At 42.5% G+C, this 24,866-nt stretch overlaps 1 protein-coding gene across 1 annotated transcript in view; it reads right to left on the bottom strand.

The window, feature by feature from the left end:
* The window catches only part of LOC122941518 (opsin-VA-like), a 69,443-nt gene that overhangs the window by 2,486 nt on the left and 42,091 nt on the right, over positions 1-24,866 (bottom strand). Inside the window, exon 4 of the mRNA XM_044298834.1 lies at positions 1,891-2,130. Coding sequence (XP_044154769.1) covers positions 1,891-2,130 — 240 coding nt within the window. The remainder of the gene's footprint in view (positions 1-1,890; positions 2,131-24,866) is intronic.

Genomic DNA, 24,866 nt, shown 5'->3' with positions numbered 1-24,866 from the left:
TATCATGTTATGCATTGTATCCAGCATAACTATGTATGGATGGCACAGCCGGGGTTTATAATCCTGGCTCAGCCCTTGTAGGAGGTTAGGGGTGGACTGACTCCACCATTAGCTCTAGGCAGTCTAGAAGGGAATGGAGAGGAAGCAGTGTCTTGTGCTCCCTCTTCTTAGGCCTAAAAAGCTACAGACACTCACCAATTTCTGCATGATCTACAGAAGGAGAGAAGGAGTAAGACAAAGGAGAGAACTAGAGAACCTAGAGTTTGCATGGCTAAGCATAAGAGTCAGTAAGATAACCTGCTACTAAAAGCTGTTAAGACTTTACTGCAGTGAGGGACACTGTTTAGACACCCTTCACACCTGGACACCTGACCAGTCATAAAATCCTATATCCCTCAGTGGAAATTACAGCCACCATTGCAAGAGTATGATTGCCCTCTATCAATTCTGCAGGAAGACACAGATAGAGAGGGAAGAGGGCCATAACTTCCATCCTTGCCTAAAGCTATGCATCATTATCTGGGAAGAATTGCACTGTGTACAGTTGGAACAGTGTTTTGCTATTGTTGGATGTACTACAACGCCTATTTTTCACTTCAATAAAGAGAGACCTTTAGACCAGCTACATCTGTCCTGGTTACTGAATCCGGCACCATATGCCGGCCATTACACCCATACAAACACATCATCATGTGCCCCGTTTGTGTCACAGATGGAAAAATAAGTACTGTATGCTATGAAACCAGCCCATCTCAATTTACAAATTTGGTGGTAGTTTGTTCATACCATTAAAATAAAAGAAATCACGTAAAAACTAAAAAAAGCAAGGTATCAATCAAACAAACAGCACATTAAAATTAAATGACTGAGATTTCATCCAGTCACTCTCCACTTTGAAAATTATGTTAAATACCCCTACATTGACTGATACATGATGTAACTTAGCTATTCTAATGGGCTGTTCACTTTCATCACTCTCCAGTTGAAAACATAATTTCTCATTTATGGATAGTAGTGAAAATCAAGTCAGAAATGGAAATATATAAATCCTCTATTTATTTGTAGATTTTTTTAGTTTTTAGTTAGATCATGTGATATACATTGTTTCTAAGCACTGTATGTTTAATTTTTTTTTTTAATTGCTTATTTGTCCCCTGACAACTGACCCTTGTGTAAGCAGAAATAATTAAAGGGGTATTCCCACTGGACTTATTAAAGGGGTTTTTCCCATCTTTGACAATGGGGGCATATCGCTAGGATATGCCCCCATTGTCTAATAGGTGCGGGTCCCACCTCTGGGACCCGCACCTACACGGAGAACGGAGCTAGGGAGAGTTGTGGCTGGAGGACCCCGGGTTTCCCTGGGTCCGTCCACCACCAGGCGCAGCTCCCCGCCTCTCCCATTGAAGTGAATAGGAGCGCACCGCGCATGCACGGCCACCGCTCCCATTCATTTCTATGGGGCCGACGGAAATAGCCGAGCCAGCGCTCTATGGGTGCCATATAAGGATTCTCTAATTTTTGAAGGTTGGAACTGTGGAACTGTAGGTCTGCACACAGATACTACCAAGGTTTTCCGGTAGGTAAAAGTTATACCCTATCCAAAGGATCGGGGGGGGGGGGGGGGGGGGGGGGGTCCTACCACTGCAACCCTTCCCCCAATCCCAACTAAAGGGGCCCAGTAACCCCTGCATGTGCGACCAGCCACTCGGTCATTTCTCATGATCGGTATGGGTCCCAGCGGTAGGACCCCCACCGATCTGATAGTTAACTTTTACCTACTAGAACACCTGTTTAAGTAGCATAATCAAGTCAAACCTTTTTCTGAGGCATTTGAAAAGATTGAGTGTTATATAAACTTGAAATGGAAAGAGAACATATAAACTGTACCTGTTTGTTCATAAATACGTAAATTATGGGATTATACATGGAAGCCGTTTTTGCAAAGAATGCTGGGATTGATGAGAGACGTGGATCCAACTTTATGGTGGGATGTGCCGTGACCAGGATAGAAAGAGCAGCATATGGTGTCCAGCAAATGAGAAAAGCCAGGATCATTATGACAACCATCCGAGTAACTTCCTTCTCTGGTTTCCTGCAAGATCCCAGCCTGTTCTGAGTGTCTGAAACCTGTGGAAAGAGGACATGACTAATAAGCACATTTTTTGCCAAGTAACCTATGTTTTTGGGGTGTTGGGAGAAACAGGATTACCTGGAGGAATCACAAGGAGAAGATACAAAACTCCATGCAGATGTTGTCCTCGCTAGACACCAACCAATGGCAGCTAATGCTGTATATAAGATGGGCGACGGCGTCCAAATATAGATGCAATCTGGGTTACTCATCTAAAGAGAGGTACTTTTATTCCAATTTCTGAGATGAAAGTACCTGAGCTAATGCTTTGTGGTGTCCTTTAGTAATATGCAGCTTGCACATAAGACTCCTAATGCAATAAATTGCTGGTCATCTTTTCAATTCTCCATCAAGCATCCACTGTAATGCAGTGCTTCCACATGTCCTGACAAAGCATTCATGTACAATGGGACCAGTGCGATTTACTGAGTTAGATATTGATCCTACAGATTGTTGGCATCCTGCACCCAGGAGCTCCTATGAAACTGACCAGCACCTGCCAGGAACGTGGTGTAAGCACAAAGCTGTCATATTCAAGAATAGCAGACACATACATAAAATGAATGTGAAAATGTGGAGCAGCGTATTAGATTTCATGGGGCCCTTAGTAAACTCAGGACTTGTGCAGTGACCCAGAGGACCACAGCAAAGAGTTAATTCACTTCTAAAATGTTTAATATCTAATGTATTTTATTGGGAGGGGCCCGGCACTAATCTCCTTTTTCTCTTTCTGATGTAAAAAATCGCTACATTTTCATGCAGCCACCACTAGGGGTAGCACAGTTCAAAGAGATTATTACAGCTTCTGTTGCAGACAATGGTAACTATATAAACTCCTATGCACTGAGCTCCCTCTAGTGGAAGCTGCAGGCAGACCGTTTTTTGTTATATGCAAAGTGAAGCAGTAGATTTATCAATGTCTTTATGCAAGTTGTCTGGTCTAAATACATTGAGAAATATGGTGGTCTGGATGAGCACCATATTTTCAAAGCACCAAGAGCCACATTTCCTGACATAGAGGTTGGATAAAGCGGGTAAGGCCAAGGGCAACTTTTTTTTCTTACAATTTTTTTAATTAAAATGTCTTTTTTTTTTAAATTAAAATGGCTAGCACATCTGCAATACCCAGTGCCCATAGCTCTGTGTGCTTTTATTGTGTAAAAAAACAAAACAATTTTATACATATGCAAATTAACCTGAGATGAGTCCTGTAAGTGAGATGAGTCAGGGACAGGACTCATCTCAGCACACAGAGCTATGGGGACTGGGTATTGTGGATGTGCTGGCGGCCATCCAGCAGCCCATTTCCTTAGCTCTATACACAAAATCCAGGTGACAGGTTCCCTTTAATGAAAAAGATTGTAGATACATCAGAAATCTAGGGCATTGCGCTTTGCATTCTGCATTGCGTGGGAGTATTTGACACGTGTGCTGGTAAACTGGGTGGTCCAGTGAGGCCCCTACTAAGCTTTGCTATGGGACCCTATCAGATCGTGTTGGCCCCTGGCTACTACCTTTAAGAGCAAAAGGGAGGCCAAAATCATTGGTGCAAAAAAAAGAGACCACAAAATACCCCCTTTATGATCAATTAGCCACATTATACATGTAATACATCACACATTTTTACGCAGGGCAGTTAAGGGTGTGACAGTGAGCACAATGGGGGCTAAAAAAGTGATACCTTACTGATCCCACAACACTCCTGTTTCAATGCTGCCCAGGGTCACGCTGGGCTTTACTTTTTGGTCCTCTCGACACACAGGAAATGGCTAAGGTAGGTCGCAGCTATGGTCAGTGATGTCCTCTGATCCGGAAGTAGAAATCACAAGGACCCTGGCAGCATCTTCCCCCCCCCCCCCCCCCCCATATGAGCCTGCTGCCACCATTTGTTTTTCAGTTGGACAATCCCTTTAAGGGTTTTTGTTATGTGTATGATGTGTAAGTAGAGGTGTTAACAAATTCAATATCTCTTCTGATTAACTATTGGTTTTTAAGTGCATTGTGTGAATGAGTTAATGGGTTTGTTAACGCTGAACAATCCGTTAAAAACATGAAAACGTGATCTCCATGCCATTACTCAGTTAGGACACAACACTGATCCCATTTGCCTTCTTTATTCTTATTTCAATGTAGACCTGTCCACAGCAAGAGATCATAAGATCATCTTAATCATGTCCTGATGCTCCGGCCATGCCAACAATAAGCATATAGACTGATTGGAAAAACATACCCAGACAATTACTTTGTAACATGATCAAAAGTCTAGTTGACTTTGAAAAGTAGTGCTTGATGCCTGGCTGCGTTCCTGAAGTCTGAAGTATGCTTTCCGCACACTGAGGACCTCAAGGTGGGGCCAGGTGACTAGAAAACATCTAGCTATGTAATAAAGAACTTAGCTCCATTGAAGACAATATCAGGATAAGATGTGTCTTTCTACCATTACTTCTTTTTGTATAATATGGGTGTCGGCCTGATGCCATGTTGGGAACTGGCCGATGGGGAGCTTGCTAATTTGTACATGGCTATGGTGACTGTTGCTTACCTGACTCTGTATGTTATCATTTGTGGATGTATATATGAGATGAGCGAACCAGTTTGGACCGAACCGAGGACCATCTTAGTGCACATGTCAGTGAGAAAAAATCACTAGGTAGGAAGAAGAAGGGTTCTCACATGACCCTGAGATAAAGTGGTGGGGGGAGGGCTTGCCCTGATTGGCTCCCAGGCTGACAGACATCTAGGATGAGCCAATCACTGCTGCAGAAGGCAGGGAGGTGCCTTAGCAGAACAAGCAGAACGACATTCTGTGCTGGGCTGTGAATGAGAGTGGTTGAGTTTGACAGTGTCTGCCAGGAAAACGATCTTAGGGAGAGAGAAGACAGGAGCTGTGGCTGGCTGTTCCTGCCATCAGAAGTACAGGTGCTGCAGTGTAGACCTCAAAAGCAGCTACCTGCAAGCAAATACTCTGCCCCCCTCCCCAATTTTCACAGAAATTCTTTTTTTGTGGAGTTCTATTTAATTAAGCAGCATATACAGTATATGTGATTACTGCAGCAACACCCAAGGTGTAACAGCAATCTACCTGTGTGTATTAACATGTAATTGAGCATCAAGTCTCAATCATCCATTTCCATATACACAGTTTTCACACAGTTGTACTACATTTTTTTTAGGGGGTTCTGTTTAATTAAGCAGCATATATACATGATTATTGCAGCACAACCCAAGGTATAACAGCAATCTACCTTTGTGTTTTAATAGGAAATTGAACGTCAAGCCTCAATAATCTGTTTCCATATATTCAGTTTCCACACGTTTGGAATTAAAATATTTTTTGGGAGGGCATGGTTCAGTTTAATTAAGCAGCATATATGCGTGATTACTGAAGCAACAACCAAGGTGTAGCAGCAATCTACCTGTGTGTATTAACGTGAAATTGGGTGTCAAGCCTCAATCGTCCATTTTCGTATACACAGTTTCCACACAGTTGCAATTTATTTTTATTTTTTTGGGGGGAGGGGTTGAATTCAATAAAGCAGCATACGCATTTACTACACCAATACACAGGGTGGTGCACAACATTATCTGAGAGGCACAAAAATGTCTAGGCTACGGAAGGGTTCCAAAACAAAAGACCCAGAGCCAGAATGTGGGTAGTAACAACACCAACTATCCAACCAGAAGTAATATTTGTAGTAGTAGGCGGCAGTTGTCCCTGCTGGCTTCAGAAAGGCGCAACATTTAAGTTGAGGAGAAAGAGGATGAGATTGTGGATTGGATGGCTCACTTCTCCTTTCAGTCACAGCAGGATAGTGTGAAGGTAACTTCAGAGTCCGACACCGTGCCGTGGAGCCAGGGGTCACAATGTTCTCCCTGCTCGTCCTCCCTGAACCCCCATAGAAGTCTTTCAGTGGTGTCGTCTCAGTCTTCACTGCCCCTTCCTAGTGGGGCACCTTCCTTTTTCCTTAAAAGTGGCAAGAAAACCCTACCACACCCTATGGCAGAGAGTCAAGAGAGTCTTCCTGTGCACAATTTGTGTGAGGACTCTCACAGTTTGGCTGCCCTGAGGAGGAGGCTGTTGATTCCAGGCATACCTGTGCTGATGGTGGTGGTAATAGTGGCACCGGTAGCCACTGCATTGATGGTGGGGGCAGTGACAATGGCAATCAGGGAAAACGCAGAACAGTGAAGGGGGGCCGAGGAGCCCATTATGATATCTCACAGTCTGATAAAAGTGGCAGGGATGTTGAGGACAGGAACTGGGAGTCAGATTGGGGTGCTGAGGAGGGAGAACATCAGTGGAGAAGAGCGGTGGCAGCAGCAATAAAGAGCAGAGGCAATGTACAGCCAGGGCCATGTATGCTTTGGGATCTGGTGATGCTGCTGATGCTGTGGGTGGGTTAGTCGCAAAAGTTGCTAGAGCTAAGCTCAGCTTGTCTGCCTGTAGCTCTGTGCGAGCAACTTTTCTCCACAAGGCGGGTACATAAAACCACAGTGGTGTGCAAGATCTGCAGGATTAAAATAAGCTGTAGCCATTCAAACACAATTATAGGTACCAGAGGTCTAGTGCAGCACATGAGGCAGCATCACTGGATCCTTTGGGAAAATACAACTGGCAAGCATTCCCATTCAGAACAAGTCTGTCTATCTTCTCCTGGTCCTCTTTGTGCCAGCCAACCAGCTTCCCCAAGCAGTAGGGTATCATCATCACCTTCTTCTTCACCTGCTAAGACTCCTCTGTGTCCTCGGCTCCATCATGAGATATCTATAATGGAACTTTTGGTCATGAAAAAACTTTTCTCTACCAGCAATTAACTTGTCTACAAGCTGAACCCCCACCTGGCTACGTTGCTGGTGGTGCAGTCGCTGTAGTACTATTGTCAGGGAGCCTTGTACTCTCACGTGGCAGAGAATGTGGACTACTCCTTGCAGTTTTCGCTGTGCAGCACTTTTCACTCCACGGGGGTCACCTGGATCAGCCGTTATGGGCAGAGAAAGTACATGTCTTTCACGGCACACTGGGTCAATGTTTTTTTGTGGCAGTGGAGAGGCAGCACAACAGCAACATAAAACAAAGTTAGGGGACCACGCTGCTCTCCTGGAATCCTCAAACAGGGAGGATAAGTTGGATGCCAGATCCTTCCTCCAATTCTCCTTCCTTATGCAGCCAAACACTTCTACTATGTCTCAGTGCGGTGCCGCTCCATGGTTTTTCAATGTCCGATCAACCTATAATATCAGGGAGCAAAATAGTGAAGCACTGTAGGCATTTTCAGGCTAAAAGATGCGCCCCTGAAGAAGGAGGGACGAAACCTAGGCCAGGCAGACTCTGGGAAACCGGAATTTTATATCTGATATGTCTTGTTTTAATCGACTCTTGTGAGTAGAAGGAATTAATCTTTTAGCCTGAAAGTGCCTATGGTGCTTCACTATTTTGCTTCTTTGTTCCTGACATAATAGGTTGATCGAACGTGGAAAAACCATGGAGCAGCACCGCATTAGGGCATAGTAGTAGTGTTTGGCAGCATAAGGAAAGAGAATTGGAGGAAGGATCTGGCATCCGACTTATCCTCCCTGTTTGTGGATTCCAGGAGAGCAGCGCAGTCCACAAATTTTGTTTTACTTGCCTAGTGTGAATAAAAACCACTTCACGAAGGACAAGCAGAGCTCACAGTAAGAGATACAACCCGAGTATTTCTCTATATATTTTATAACCCCAGAAACATGGCCCGGTCCTTTTAACCCCCTCCCATGATATCATGGGACTGGCTCCCACAGCAGGCACTTACTGTATCTACCTCCACCACCTCCTTCTCCATGGGCAGGGTCCCCTCTCCAACAGCAGCAGGGCACAGCGCCACCCTTCTTTCCAATCACATGTGTCAAGTTAAGTGTTGCCATGCCGTGTTGGAGCTGATTGGCCTTTGAGAGAGCAGCCACACTGACGTGCAATTGCTTAAATACATCAAGAAAACACCCCGCTGGCTGTCACCTTGTCGACTCCAACTGGGCAAGATCATCAGTGACAATGGGCATAATATCCTGGCCACCCTAAACCTAGGGGAAATGACAAATACTCCCTGCATGGCTTGGCAGTACTGGCTTGCGCAAGGTGCTGGCAATGTCCAGGAGACTTTTAGCCATTCTCACGTGAAGAGGAACGCTCTCCTGGACTTGTAGCATCGAAATGGTCTGCAGAAACACTGCTTAATCTGCGATGTTCCAACTTTATGGAATTCAACATTGCACATGTTGATCGTCTGTACGAGTAGCGGAAAGCCGTGAACGATTTGGTCATGCACCAGACCGCCTTTCATGCTGCAGTTGTCTCTCATCCCCCATATATGTATTTTTGAGGAGAGGCTGGCGCTCATGCCCTCAAGTGTTGCTGTTGGGGACCCACAGTAAGAAACTCCCATGGGGAGGAGGAGGAGGTGCTGCAACTTCAGTCAGCAGCAGCAACCATTTCAGTCTCCTCAACATGATGGAGCAGTTTTTCAGCATGCCATGCCATGCCATGCCAGGCAGAGGCCAGTCAGTGAGCTGACAGCCGACAGCTCCCGTCTCAATGCCCAGGTTCAGGCTCTTCTAAACTATGACCAGTCTCTGTCACATACCCTGTTTCCTGACGCCATAGATTTGTGGGTAGGCAGACTGGAACAGTGGCCCGAACTGGCAAACATAGAATGTGTCGGCAGATAAGAACCATTTGGCCCATCTACCCCAATATACTAAATACTATGGATAGCCCCTGGCCCTATGTTATATGAAGGATGGCCTTATGCCTATCCCATGCATGCTTAAACTCCTTCACTGTATTTGCAGCTACCACTTCTGCAGGAAGGCTATTCCATGCATCCACTACTCTCTCAGTAAAGTAATACTTCCTGATATTACTTTTAAACCTTTGCCCCTCTAATTTAAAACTATGTCCTCTTGTAGCAGTTTTTCTTCTTTTAAATATTCTCTCCTCTTTTACCTTGTTGGTTCCCTTTATGTATTTAAAAGTTTCTATCACATCCCCTCTGTCTCGTCTTTCTTCCAAGCTATACATGTTAAGGTCCTTTAACCTTTTCTGGTAAGTTTTATCCTGCAATCCATGTACTAATTTAGTAGCTCTTCTCTGAACTCTCTCCAAAGTATCAATATCCTTCTGGAGATATGGTCTCCAGTACTGAGCACAATACTCCAAATGAGGTCTCACTATTGCTCTGCAGATCGGCATGAGTACCTCCCTCTTTCTACTGGTAATGCCTCTCCCTATACACCCAAGCATTCTGCTAGCATTTCCTGCTGCTCTGTGACATTGTCTGCCTACCTTTAAGTCTTCTGAAATAATGACCCCTAAATCCCTTTCCTCAGATACTGAGGTTAGGACTGTATCACTGATTTTATATTTTGCTCTTGGGTTTTTACACCCCAGGTGCATTATCTTGCAACATTACATTTTAGTTGCCAGATTTCTGACCATTCCTCTAGTTTTCCTAAATCCTTTTCCATTTGGTGTATCCCTCCAGGAACATCAACCCTGTTACAAATTTTGGTGTCATCAGCAAAAAGAAACACCTTACCATCAAGGCCTTCTGTAATTTCACTGATAAAGATATTAAACAATATGGGTCCCAGAACAGATCCCTGAGGTACCCCACTGGTAACAAAACCATGGTCTGAATATACTCCATTGACTACAACCCTCTGTTGTCTGTCCCTCAGCCACTGCCAGATCCATTCAACAATATGGGAGTCCAAGCCCAAAGACTTCACTTTATTGATAAGCCTTCAATGTGGGACAGTATCAAAAGCCTTACTAAAGTCTAGATAAGCGATGTCTACTGCACCTCCGCCATCTATTATTTTATCACCCAATCAAAAAAAATCTATAAGATTAGTTTGAAATGATCTTCCAGAAGTAAACCCATGCTGTTTTTCATCTTTCAATCCATGGGATTTTAGATGTTCCACAATCTTCTCCTTAAGTATGGTTTCCATTATTGATGTCGGGCTTACTGGCCTATAGTTGCCCCATTCCTCCCTACTACCTTTCTTGTGAATGGGCACAACATTTGCTAATTTCCAATCTTTTGGGACGACTCCTGTTACCAGTGATTGGTTAAATAAATATGTTAATGGTTTTGCTAGTAAACTCTTAATAGCTTTGGGTGTATCCCATCAGGCCCCTGTGACTTATTTGTATTAATTTAAGACAGCTGACTTAAAACCTCTTCCTCTGTAAAGACACATGCATGTAAAGACAGTGTCATCTCGGAGAGGGTTTTCAGCACCACGTGGGGGCATGGTGACACCCAAAATGAACCAAGCCTGGATTCAAGAGGATTTTCACACTCCTCCGGCTGATTTCAATGAATAGATCTCGCCTTGCTGGCAGTGCCCCATCTTGCCACTGTTGCTGTCTGTTTGTTTACCATCACATTCTGTATGGCTGCTGCTGCCACCTGCACCATGCCACTACTGTCTGTCTGTGTACCTTGACTTTCTGTATGCCTGCTGCTGCGGCCTGCATCATGCCTCTAATGCACTTGCCAACTATCCCGTTCTGTACGGCTGAGGCCTGCATCATGCCACTGCTGCGACCTGCCAACCACCATCTTCCATCACGCTGCTGCTGCCTTACTGATAACATGTACCATACGGCTCCTGCTGCAGCCGCCAGTCCCTCAGGTGCTGCTGGTCCTTGCTCTTAATCCCCTACTGCCACCACCGTTAACGCAAAGCATCTCCCGCCACTATCCCTACTACTATTACTACTACTACTACTACTACCCATAGACAGCCATGTATGTTCCATGTGTAGAGCCCTGGAGCAGGGGTACATTAAAGTCTGGACATTTATGGACATTTGCCCCTGTTTCTCCTGTGCAAAGTCATCAATGTCTTATTTTATTTCACTTTAAAGGGTTAACTTGAATTGACTTATGCTATTTAATACTGTGTAACTTCATTTTATATGTATGTTATGATATATATCCTGTTCATTTGCACTGTGTTTGCATGGCACTTTGGAAAGGGTAATGAATACTGAGAGACTTTTGAGACTTTCTAGCTAATAAGAAGCTGGTAATTTTCCGCAGCTACTACAAGGTTTAAAGAAGAGCATGTTTTGGAGGGAAAGAGCCAGACTTGTTTACCACTAAAACCAGACAGACTGACCTTTTGAATGTCCGGGTTAGCTCTGTTATTATGTCTAAAAACCTGCTTTGTGTGGAAAAAACTGATGTGTCATTGCCATTGAGTATCATTGAAGCTCTAATGCAAGTCTATGACAGATGGGAGATTGTGCTGAGTTTCTCCACTCCAGCTTTCCCACTAGAAGGTTCTAGTTTAGCCAGAAACTGTAGCTAAAGAGAAAAGCAAGGAATATACCAGTGCTGCCGTTATAGATGGAGCCACACTATCTTTATGTAATGTGGGTCCTGTTCCTGCTGGGCTACGAAGGGGTTAATTGCCTACCCCCTTTAATGTGGCTTCAGATAAACACTATATAATTGTGAGCCCGTGCTGACGGCAAATGACCTTTAGTAAAGTAATGTGTAATATGATGCCTCATAGAATATAGGATAATCTTGTATCAGAGTCCTATATAAGTCACTGTGAAACATAGGCAATGTGGAATATAGTATACAGTGAGGAACAGAAGTATTTGAACACCCTGCGATTTTGCAAGTTCTCCCACTTAGAAATCATGGGGGGGGGGGGGGGGGGAGGGGGTCTGAAATTCACATTGTAGGTGCATTCCCACTCTGAGAGACATAATTTAAAACAAAAATTGAGGAAATCACATTGTATGATTTTTTAAAGAATTTATTGGTTTTTCACTGCTGAACATAAGTATTTGAACACCTGAGAAAATCAATGTTAATATTTGGTACAGAAGCCTTTGTTTGCAATTACAGAGGTCAAACATTTCCTGTACCAGATTTGCACACACTGCAACAGGGATTTTGGTCCACTCCTCCACACAGATCTCCTCTAGATCTGTCAGGTTTCGGGGCTGTCGCTGAGCAACACAGAGTTTCAGCTCCCTCCAAAGATGTTCTATTGGATTTAGGTCTGAAGACTGGCTAGGCCACTCCAGAACCTTGATATGCTTCTTACGGAGCCACTCCTTGGTTATCCTGGCTGTGTGCTTCGGGTCGTTTTTCATGTTGGAAGACCCAGCCACGACCCATCTTCAATGCTCTGACTGAGGAAAGGAGGTTGTTGCTCAAAATCTCACAATAAATGGCCCTATTCATCCTCTCCTAAATACAGTGCAGTAGTCCTGTCCCCTTCGCAGAAAAGCACCCCCAAGGCATGATGTTACCACCCCAATGCTTCACAGTAGGGATGGTGTTCTTGGGATGCAACTCATCCTTCTTTCTCCTCCAAACACGATGAGTGAAGTTTAGACCAAAAAGTTCTACTTTGTTCTCATCTGACCACATGATTTTCTCCCATGCCTCCTCTGGATCATCCAGATGGTCATTGGCAAACTTCAGACGGGCCTGGACATGTGATGACTTGAGCAGGGGAACCTTCTGCACAATGCATGATTTGAAACCATGACGGCGTAGTGTTCTACCGACAGTGACCTTTGAAACTGTGGTCCCAGCTCTCTTCATGTCATTGAGCAGCTCCTTCCTTGTAGTTCTGGTCTGATTCCTCACCTTTTTTTTATCATCAGTGATACCCCATGAGGTGAGATTTTGCATGGAGCCCCAGTCTGAGGGAGACTGACAGTCGTCTTTAGCCTCTTCCATTTTCTAACAATTGCTCCAACAGTTAATCTATTTTCACCAAGCTGTTTGGCAATTGCCCCTTAGCCCTTTCCAGCCTTGTGGAGGTACACAATTTTGTCTCTGGTCTCTTTTGACAGCTCTTTGGTCTTTCCCATGGTAGTAGTTGGCGTCTGACGGACTGTGGAGTGGAGAGGGGTCTTTAAAGAGCTCAGATAGGTGCTACTAAGTTAGATTAATGAGTGGAGTAGAGGTGAACTTTTTAAAGGCACATTAACAGGTCTTTGAGAGCCAGAATTCTTGCTGTTTCTTTGGTGTTCAAATACTTATGTTCAGCAGTGCAAGACAAATAAATTCTTTAAAAATTATACAATGTTATTTCCTGATTTTTATTTTATTTTATTCTGTCTCTCAGAGTGGGAATGCACCTACAATGTGAATGTCAGACCCCTCCATGATTTCTAAGTGGGAGAACTTGCAAAATCGCAGGGTGTTCAAATACTTCTGTTCCTCACTGTATATGTAATAGAGAGGGTACTTGCCACTCTTGCTGTACTGTAAGTCCTGTATAGGGGGAGCTGCCTTCCGCCCTTCCTCCGGTGACCTAATGTGCTGAAGAGTCTTATGCTCCTTCCAGCTCACATGTGCTGCTGCGGCCGGTAGCTCGCACACCTGGGGGGAGCTGCACTGCTGTGTCCAAGGGAGCGAGAAGCTTCCGTGTGACGTCACATTGTGTTAGCCACAGGTGCCTCCAAGGTACAAGATTCCTCCGACACGTTTCGGAATAGATAGATGGAGAAGGAATACGTCTATTCCGAAATGCGTCGGAGGAATTGTGTACCTGGGAGGCACCCGTAGCTAACAGAGTGTGACATCACATGGAAGCTTATCGCTCCCTTGGACACAGAAGTGCAGCTCCCCCCAGGTGTGCGAGCTACCGGACGGAGCCGCACATGTGAGCTGGAAGGAGCATAAGACTCTCCAGCACATTAGGTCACCGGAGGAAGGGCGGAAGGCAGCTCCCCCTATACAGGACTTACAGTACAGCAAGAGTGGCAAGTACCCTCTCTATTACATATATACTATATTCCACATTGCCTATTACATATATACTATATTCCACATTGCCTATTACATATATACTATATTCCACATTGCCTATTACATATATATTATATTCCACATTGCCTATGTTTGACAGTAACTTATCTAGGGCTCTGATACAAGATTATTCTATATTCTCTGAGGCATCATATTACACATTACTTTACTAAAGGCCATTTGCAGTCAGCCCGGGCTCACAATTATATACTGTATGTAAAGAGAGCAGTCAAAGCCCCTAGTTTTCTGCAGTTAGGGATTAGTGCTTAGAAGAGTAGACTCATGCCAGTCTCCATGGGTGACCAGAAGAAGACACTGAGATGGGGATGCTGAGCCACAGTACATAGGTCACCAGCCCTATGACCAAGGAGCCAGCCAGACTACTGAGCCACAGACTGTGGGCCATCAGCCTTTTTCCAGGGTACCAGCCTTCTGAGAGAAGGAGAGACAGCTAGCTCAGGCCTTCCCTCAGCAATGAACCCTTTTTCTGCCCGTGAGGAGACTTGAGAAGCCAGCCCTATGCCTCATCTGTATTGTTTTACACCTGAATTCCTCTAGTAAAAAAGTACACTGGATAACTGCAGACCCTGACTCTCTGGACTTAATTCCCATCGGGGTGCACCACGCCATATCATCCCTTCCGGAGAGCAGCAACAAGTGGTGACACCTCGACAGTGTCCTGGGGTCACCCCAAACCCTGCTAATAAACATGCTTTACTGCTCCTGCTGCTGCCAGTATTGCGCCCCCATGCCATTATATCTGTACCATACTCTCTCCACATCCCAATTAAAAGGGATAATTTTTTTAGGCTTGTTCACAACAAGCCACTTTTTCTTAGTACGGGCAGGCATTTTAACTCTGTTAAGGCATAGTTTTTGGACACTTGTTCCCCCATGCCACTTTTTTATTTATTCATTTTATTATCCCTTGTGTGTTTAAACATCATCTGCCCCTGAGAAGGGACAATTTTTGGAAGCTTTGGCATATAAAAAAGCATAACACAGGTGCTGGTGCAGTGTATTTTAAACATGCTGTATGTTAACGCCTTCAAATGTGCGTTTACCCCTAGCTATGTATGTCAGAGTTACTCATTTACATCATTTACTATTGCTGTCATTGCGTTCCAGAGCTTTGGGGAAGGGGGATTCATGAAAAAAAAAAATAATGAACGAAGACAAGACGTCCTAAACAATTTGGTGAACAGGACCTGAAACAAATCTCGACTGATTCGCATACAGTATATATATATATATATATATATATATATATATATATATACACACACATACAGAAAATCTTTTATCATACTGTAGTTTACTAAACTTTCATGCACCTAAGTTGTGTTGTGTTAAGTCTACTTTTTCCCAGAATTCCAGATAATACATTTGGTGGCCAGTGGTGGGATGGTGGGATTTGGGTATTAAATACAAAGAGTTGATTTAGTTTGGTCCTGACCATTCAAGATGGCAACCCGGGGCATCCATAGACTCAAAAGTGGTGACAACCTAGGATGTTGCATGAGATCTCTACAAGTGGATATTGCTGTGAGTGGAGTTACAGAGAAGAGAATATATACTGTATATATATTGTAAGAAGATACAAGGAATCATCGTGGATGATAGGTACGTGTCACCGAGGTTCCTGGCCTCAGTGGAGTAAGAGCCGGTTTTTATGTGTCTGCAGCAGTTGCTGTTTGACACCTTAATAGTTAGTATGGCTATATAGCTGATCCGGGGCGGCTCTTACTGGGAGTAGTCAAAGTGCTGGGTGGATGACTACTCCCCATGTTCCAGACTGGGTTTTGCCAGGCCTAAAAACCAGCCAGCACTGCCAGGTGAGGGGGATTACCTCAGTCTGACAGTGGAGCTCAGGAGGTGTGTGTGCCGGGATCTGAGGCTTGTGCCATGCTGGAGGGCTGAGACGCGTCTGTAAGGGAAATGGGACCCCTAAAAGCCTGCTATGGACTGCGGGAGGCAGAACTGCCAACAAGGTGATTTTTTGCTATATGGACTTTCCATTGTGTGTGAACTAACACTAAGACTGCAAAGTGACGTTTTGTTTTCGCTTTATGTGTGAATAAACACAGAAGTTTGATTTAACCCCTTCAGCCCCGGGCCTGTTTTCACCTTCCTGCCCAGGCCATTTTTTGCAAATCTGACATGTGTCACTTTATGTGGTGATAACTTTAAAACCCTTTTACTTATACAGGCCATTCTGAGATTGTTTTCTCGTCACATATTGTACTTCATGACAGTGGTAAAAATAAGTAAAAAAAACAAACATTTTTTATCATAAAAAAATAAAAAAATTACCAAAAATTTAGAAAAATTAGCAAATTTCCAAATTTCTCTACTTTTATAATAGATAGTAATACCTTTAAAAATAGTAATTACTTTACATTCCCCATATGTCTACTTCATGTTTGGATCATTTTGAAAATGACATTTTATTTTTTGGGGACGTTAGAAGGCTTAGAAGCATGGAAGCAAATCTTGAAATTTTTGGGAAAATTTCCAAAACCCACTTTTTAAAGGCCAGTTCAGGTCTGAAGTCACTCTGTGAGGCTTACATAATAGAAACCACCCATAAATAACCCCATTTTAGAAACTACACCCTCAAGGTATACAAAACTGATTTTACAAACTTTGTTAACCCTTTGTGTGGAAAATGGTATACAAAACAGATTTTACAAACTTTGTTAACCCATGTGTGTTGGAAAATGGAGATGAAATTTCAGAATTTCACTTTTTTGGCAGATTTTACATTTTAATCAATTTTTTCCAGTAGCAAAGCAAGGGTTAACAGCCAAATAAAACTCAATATTTTTTACCCTGATTCCTCGGTTTACAGAAACACCCCACAAGTGATTGTAAACTGCTGTATGGGCACACGGCAAGGCGCAGAAGGAAAGGAACGCCATATGGTTTTTGGAAGGCAAATTTAGCTGAACTGGTTTTTAGATGCCATATCCCATTTGAAGCCCCCCTAATGCACCCCTACAGTAAAAACTCAAAAAAGTGACCACATTTTGGAAACTACGGGATAAAATTATTGGTACTATTTTGGGGTACATATGATTTTTTATTGCTCTATATATTACGTTTTTTTGTGAGGCAAGGTAACAAAAAAATGGATGTTTTGGCACCGTTGTTATTTTTTATTTTTACAGCGTTTACCTGAGGGATTAGGTCATGTGACTTTTTTATAGAGCAGATCGTTACGTGGCAATACCTAATATGTCTCCTTTTTCTTATTTATTTAAGTTTTACACAATAATAGCATTTTTGAAACCGAAATAATGATATTTTAGTGTCTCATAGTCTGAGAGCCATAGCTTTTTTATTTTTTGACCGATTCTCTCAGGTAGGGTCTCATTTTTGGCGGGTCTGATTGGTACTATTTTGGGGAGTATACGCCTTTTTAATCACTTGCTGTTGCAATTTTTGTGATGTAATGTGTCAAAAGGGGCTTTTTTTTTACATTTTTTTTTTTTTTTTTTAACGGTGTTCACCTGAGTGGTTAGTTCATGTGATATTTTTATAGAGCTGTTTGTTATGGACGTGGCGATACCTAATATGTATACTTTTTTTTTTTTTTTTTCACTTTAGCACAATAATAGCAGTTTTGAAGCAAAAAATAAATCATATTTTAGTGTCTCCATAGTCTGAGAACCATAGCTTTTTTATTTTTTGACCGATTTTCTTAGGTAGGGTCTAATTTTTTCCGGGATGAGGTGACGGTCTGATTGGTACTATTTTGGGGGGCATACGCCTTTTTGATCACTTGCTGTTGCAATTTTTGTGATGTAATGTGACAAAAATGGCTTTTTTTTACACAGGTTTTTTGTTTTTTTATGGTGTTCACCTAAATGTGGTTAGGTCATGTAATATTTTTATAGAGCTGGTTGTTACGGACGTGGCAATACCTAATATGTATATATTTTTTTATGTATTTCACTTTAGCACAATAATAGCAGTTTTGAAACAAAAAAAAATGATGTCTTAGTGTCTCCATGTTCTAAGAGCTATATTTATTTTTTTATTTTTTGGGCGATTGTACTAGGTAGGGGCTAATTTTTTGCGGGATGAGGTGACGGTTTTATTGATACCATTTTGGGGGGCATACGCCTTTTTGATCTCTTGGTGTTGCACTTTTTGTGATGTAAGGTGACAAAAATAGCTTTTTTTTACACAGTTTTTATTTTATTTTTTTATTGTGTTTATTGGACAGGGTGGATCATGTAATATATTTATAGAGCCGGTCATTATGGACGGTGCGATACCTAATATGTTTTTTATTATAAAATAAGGGAAAAGGGGCTTTTTTTTTTCTTTTTTACTTTATTAATTTTATTACTTTATTAATTTTATTAAAAACACTTTTTTTTTTAAACTTTATTTATGACATTCACTTTTGGGGGGGTCTGATCTCCTCTGCAATGCATTACAATACATCTGTATTGTAATGCATTGCCTGTTAGTGTATGACACTGAGTCATACACTAACAGGTTGCCTAGGAGACCCAGCCTGAGGCTGGATCTCCTGGGCACCCGTAGAAGGCAGTTCCCGATGCCGTGCAAGGCATTGGGCAGCCTCTGCACGGCATCGGACTGCCACAGCAGCGCGGGGACTCGATGTGATCACTCACCTGACACAAACCTCTTCTATGTCGCGGTCAGCGCGGACCACGGCATAGAAGGGGTTAATCCGCTGGCATCGGCTTTTACAGCGATGCCGGCGGATACAGCAGGGGCCCGGCTACCATGGACTGCCGGACCCCTGCAGTGATCGTGCGCGCACCGCTCTGGTGCCCGCGCGATCACTATGACGTACTATTACGTCAAATTGCGGGAACTTAGTGGTTCCCATGACGTAACAGTACGTTATAGCTGATCCGGGGCGGCTCTTACTGGGAGTAGTCAAAGTGCTGGGTGGATGACTACTCCCCATGTTCCAGACTGGGTTTTGCCAGGCCTAAAAACCAGCCAGCACTGCCAGGTGAGGGGGATTACCTCAGTCTGACAGTGGAGCTCAGGAGGTGTGTGTGCCGGGATCTGAGGCTTGTGCCATGCTGGAGGGCTGAGACGCGTCTGTAAGGGAAATGGGACCCCTAAAAGCCTGCTATGGACTGCGGGAGGCAGAACTGCCAACAAGGTGATTTTTTGCTATATGGACTTTCCATTGTGTGTGAACTAACACTAAGACTGCAAAGTGACGTTTTGTTTTCGCTTTATGTGTGAATAAACACAGAAGTTTGATTTAACCCCTTCAGCCCCGGGCCTGTTTTCACCTTCCTGCCCAGGCCATTTTTTGCAAATCTGACATGTGTCACTTTATGTGGTGATAACTTTAAAACCCTTTTACTTATACAGGCCATTCTGAGATTGTTTTCTCGTCACATATTGTACTTCATGACAGTGGTAAAAATAAGTAAAAAAAACAAACATTTTTTATCATAAAAAAATAAAAAAATTACCAAAAATTTAGAAAAATTAGCAAATTTCCAAATTTCTCTACTTTTATAATAGATAGTAATACCTTTAAAAATAGTAATTACTTTACATTCCCCATATGTCTACTTCATGTTTGGATCATTTTGAAAATGACATTTTATTTTTTGGGGACGTTAGAAGGCTTAGAAGCATGGAAGCAAATCTTGAAATTTTTGGGAAAATTTCCAAAACCCACTTTTTAAAGGCCAGTTCAGGTCTGAAGTCACTCTGTGAGGCTTACATAATAGAAACCACCCATAAATAACCCCATTTTAGAAACTACACCCTCAAGGTATACAAAACTGATTTTACAAACTTTGTTAACCCTTTGTGTGGAAAATGGTATACAAAACAGATTTTACAAACTTTGTTAACCCATGTGTGTTGGAAAATGGAGATGAAATTTCAGAATTTCACTTTTTTGGCAGATTTTACATTTTAATCAATTTTTTCCAGTAGCAAAGCAAGGGTTAACAGCCAAATAAAACTCAATATTTTTTACCCTGATTCCTCGGTTTACAGAAACACCCCACAAGTGATTGTAAACTGCTGTATGGGCACACGGCAAGGCGCAGAAGGAAAGGAACGCCATATGGTTTTTGGAAGGCAAATTTAGCTGAACTGGTTTTTAGATGCCATATCCCATTTGAAGCCCCCCTAATGCACCCCTACAGTAAAAACTCAAAAAAGTGACCACATTTTGGAAACTACGGGATAAAATTATTGGTACTATTTTGGGGTACATATGATTTTTTATTGCTCTATATATTACGTTTTTTTGTGAGGCAAGGTAACAAAAAAATGGATGTTTTGGCACCGTTGTTATTTTTTATTTTTACAGCGTTTACCTGAGGGATTAGGTCATGTGACTTTTTTATAGAGCAGATCGTTACGTGGCAATACCTAATATGTCTCCTTTTTCTTATTTATTTAAGTTTTACACAATAATAGCATTTTTGAAACCGAAATAATGATATTTTAGTGTCTCATAGTCTGAGAGCCATAGCTTTTTTATTTTTTGACCGATTCTCTCAGGTAGGGTCTCATTTTTGGCGGGTCTGATTGGTACTATTTTGGGGAGTATACGCCTTTTTAATCACTTGCTGTTGCAATTTTTGTGATGTAATGTGTCAAAAGGGGCTTTTTTTTTACATTTTTTTTTTTTTTTTTTAACGGTGTTCACCTGAGTGGTTAGTTCATGTGATATTTTTATAGAGCTGTTTGTTATGGACGTGGCGATACCTAATATGTATACTTTTTTTTTTTTTTTCACTTTAGCACAATAATAGCAGTTTTGAAGCAAAAAAAAAATCATATTTTAGTGTCTCCATAGTCTGAGAACCATAGCTTTTTTATTTTTTGACCGATTTTCTTAGGTAGGGTCTAATTTTTTCCGGGATGAGGTGACGGTCTGATTGGTACTATTTTGGGGGGCATACGCCTTTTTGATCACTTGCTGTTGCAATTTTTGTGATGTAATGTGACAAAAATGGCTTTTTTTTACACAGGTTTTTTGTTTTTTTATGGTGTTCACCTAAATGTGGTTAGGTCATGTAATATTTTTATAGAGCTGGTTGTTACGGACGTGGCAATACCTAATATGTATATATTTTTTTATGTATTTCACTTTAGCACAATAATAGCAGTTTTGAAACAAAAAAAAATGATGTCTTAGTGTCTCCATGTTCTAAGAGCTATATTTATTTTTTTATTTTTTGGGCGATTGTACTAGGTAGGGGCTAATTTTTTGCGGGATGAGGTGACGGTTTTATTGATACCATTTTGGGGGGCATACGCCTTTTTGATCTCTTGGTGTTGCACTTTTTGTGATGTAAGGTGACAAAAATAGCTTTTTTTTACACAGTTTTTATTTTATTTTTTTATTGTGTTTATTGGACAGGGTGGATCATGTAATATATTTATAGAGCCGGTCATTATGGACGGTGCGATACCTAATATGTTTTTTATTATAAAATAAGGGAAAAGGGGCTTTTTTTTTTCTTTTTTACTTTATTAATTTTATTACTTTATTAATTTTATTAAAAACACTTTTTTTTTTAAACTTTATTTATGACATTCACTTTTGGGGGGGTCTGATCTCCTCTGCAATGCATTACAATACATCTGTATTGTAATGCATTGCCTGTTAGTGTATGACACTGAGTCATACACTAACAGGTTGCCTAGGAGACCCAGCCTGAGGCTGGATCTCCTGGGCACCCGTAGAAGGCAGTTCCCGATGCCGTGCAAGGCATTGGGCAGCCTCTGCACGGCATCGGACTGCCACAGCAGCGCGGGGACTCGATGTGATCACTCACCTGACACAAACCTCTTCTATGTCGCGGTCAGCGCGGACCACGGCATAGAAGGGGTTAATCCGCTGGCATCGGCTTTTACAGCGATGCCGGCGGATACAGCAGGGGCCCGGCTACCATGGACTGCCGGACCCCTGCAGTGATCGTGCGCGCACCGCTCTGGTGCCCGCGCGATCACTATGACGTACTATTACGTCAAATTGCGGGAACTTAGTGGTTCCCATGACGTAACAGTACGTCAAGCGTCGGGAAGGTGTTAAGAACTGGTCATTTGCCTCTGTACTGTGTCCGCACACCCTGTCTACCAGAGCGAATCCCCACAATATATATATCTATATATCTATAGAGAGAGAGAGATCATTGAAGCAGTTGAGTAGTCTGCAGGAATTGTGGTAGTGAAAGTCTGCAGATTGTAGATAACAGAATTCACCCACAACTGATAAGGAAGAGTGCCCAGATGTTTAGGCATGAAAAAGCATCTGCGTATTAATGTTCAGAGAGGAACCAGTTAAGCTTTTAGTGCCCTAGTGTAGTGGATTTATGACTTGTTCTTGAGAAATGTGGGGAAAATTGAAATAGTTGAGGAAAGATAGATCATCTCTGCTTTATTTGGCTTTCTGTGGAAAACGTGAAGCATAAATGCAATACAGATCGAGTTCTGGGAGGCAGTGAGATAGAATAGAGCAGGCATTGTAAGCGTTAAGTTAAAGGAGTAAGGAAAAATAAGGGTTAAGGAAAAGTGTATACATCCCGTTATGGGGCCCTTTAAGCAGGGATTTGACTGTTCTTTAATCACATAGGTAAGTTCCCCTTTTCCTCTCCGTGCTCCGTGTTACAAGGTTGTACTCAAAAACAACCCCTCCTTGGAGATTGTGCACTGCATCGGAAAGATTAAAGGGGGCAGGTTAAGCTGGATATCATCTATAGGGATGAATTCAAAGGTTGAAATGTATGTAGATATACAGTACGAGTAGAAGTAGGTGATTAATGTAAGTGGTAATCTTATCCCTTGTTTGCTATAAATCGCTTTTAGGGTCCATTCACACGACCATAATTCCGGGTCCGCATCCACTCCGCAATTTTGCGGAACGGGTGCGGACCCATTCATTTCAATGGGGCCGCAAAAGAGGTGGACAGCACACAGTGTGCTGTCCGCATTCGTTGTTCCGTTCCGCGGCCCGCGCAAAAATATAGAGCATATACTATTCTTGTCTGCAGTCGAGGACAAGAATAGACATTTTTGTTATAGTGCTAGTCATGTGCGGTCCGCAAATTGCGGAACGCACACAGCTGGTATTCATGTTTTGCAGATCCGCTTGTCACACGGTTGTGTGAATGCATCCTTATAGGGAAAAAAAGATGACAGAAGTGTGAAGAAATAAGAATTTTCCCTTTCAGGCACAAGAAGTTATTCTATTGTGTATCTCATTGGAAGCATGTGTGATATGGGATAAAAGTGTGCGAAAGTCCTTAAAAAGGGAAAGGAAAAAGTTTCTAGGGAAAGTAAAGTGTGTGTGCATAAAGGAAAAAGTGAATGTGTTAAAACTGAGTTACTGAATGTCTGGAGAGAAACCTCAGATTATAATGTTTTATCTGTTTTTATTTAATGTTTATGAAGTTCCAGGAAAAAAAATATATTAGTTATGAGTGGACACTGAAGACCTTTAAGTGGGGCTAGGAGGGGTCAGGAGACTGGAAGATAAAAGTGTAAAATGTGCCTTGCTATCATTATATCTCTTTGTATAATATGGGCGTTGGCCTGGTGCCATGTTGGAAACTGGCCAATGGGGAGCTCGCTCATTTGTTCATGGCTTTGGTGACTGTTACCAACTTTACTCTGAATGTTATATTTTGTATATATAACTTTTATCATAGTTTAGTAAACTTTTACGCACCTAAGTCGTGTTAAGTCATTTTTTTCACGAATCTCAGAATTCACGATCGTACAGTGACCATGCTTGTCATGAAACTGCCTAGTGGGACGAACACCCTGCCCATTGCCGCCGCCCCCCCCCCCCCCCCCCCCCCCCGAAAAAATGGAATAAAGATTATCAAAAATTGCATGTTCCCAAAAATAATACCATTAAATGCTACAGCTCACCATCTGCTACTTTAAAATCTGCGCTTTCCCTTTCCGCTCTTGAGATCCGTCGTAGGATCTCAATAGCGGAGGAAAACGCTTCAGTTTTGTCCCCATTCATTGTCAATGGGGACAATACTGAACTGAACGGAACGGAACACTCCAAAATGCATTCCGTTCCATTTGGTTGCGTCCCCTTCGCAAGCAGCGTTTTTCTGTCCACGATCTGATTCGGAGCATGGCGGATCCGTCATGACACACAATGTAAGTCAATGGTGGCGTTTTCTCAGACAAAAAAGAAAACGGATTCGGCGCCCATTGACTTACAATGGTTTTAGAGACGGATCCGTCAAGGCTGTTTTAGAGATGATACAACTGGATCCGTTCAGAATGGATGCAGATGGTTGTATTATCATGACGGAAGCGTTTTTGCTGATCCATGACGGATCCAGCAAAAATACTGGTTGTGAAAGTAGCCTAAGGAAAATGTTAAAAGTTATGGGTTTCAGAATATGGCGACACAATCCATTTTTTTTACATTTTTTTATGGAAGTTATAATAAAAACTATATAAATATCACTGTAATCATATTGACCTGCAGAACAGGCTCATCATGTCAATTTTGTTGCACAAGTAATGTTTCGAAACAGGTGGAAAATATACTTTAAGGGGTTCTGCAGTTTGTTTAAACTGATGATCTATCCTCTGGATAGATCATCAGCATCTAAACGGCGGGGATCCGACACTCGGGACCCCCGCCGATCAGCTGTTTGAGAAGGCAGCGGCGCTCCAGGAGCGCCTTGGCCTTCTCACTGTTTACCGCTGTTCCAGTGACGTCACGACTAGTATCAACTGGCCTGGGCGGAGCTAAGCTCTGTTCACTTGAATGGAGCTTAGCCGCGCCCAGGCTAGTTGAAACAAGTCGTGCCGTCACTGGGCCTGTGGTAAACAGTGAGAAGGCAGTGGCGCTTCTGGAGCGCCGCTGCCTTCTCAAACAGCTGATCGGTGGG

This window comes from Bufo gargarizans, chromosome 6 (assembly GCF_014858855.1).
Source record: "Bufo gargarizans isolate SCDJY-AF-19 chromosome 6, ASM1485885v1, whole genome shotgun sequence".
Classification (NCBI taxonomy): Eukaryota; Metazoa; Chordata; class Amphibia; order Anura; family Bufonidae; genus Bufo; species Bufo gargarizans.
This window is presented reverse-complemented; position numbering and strand designations above follow the sequence as displayed.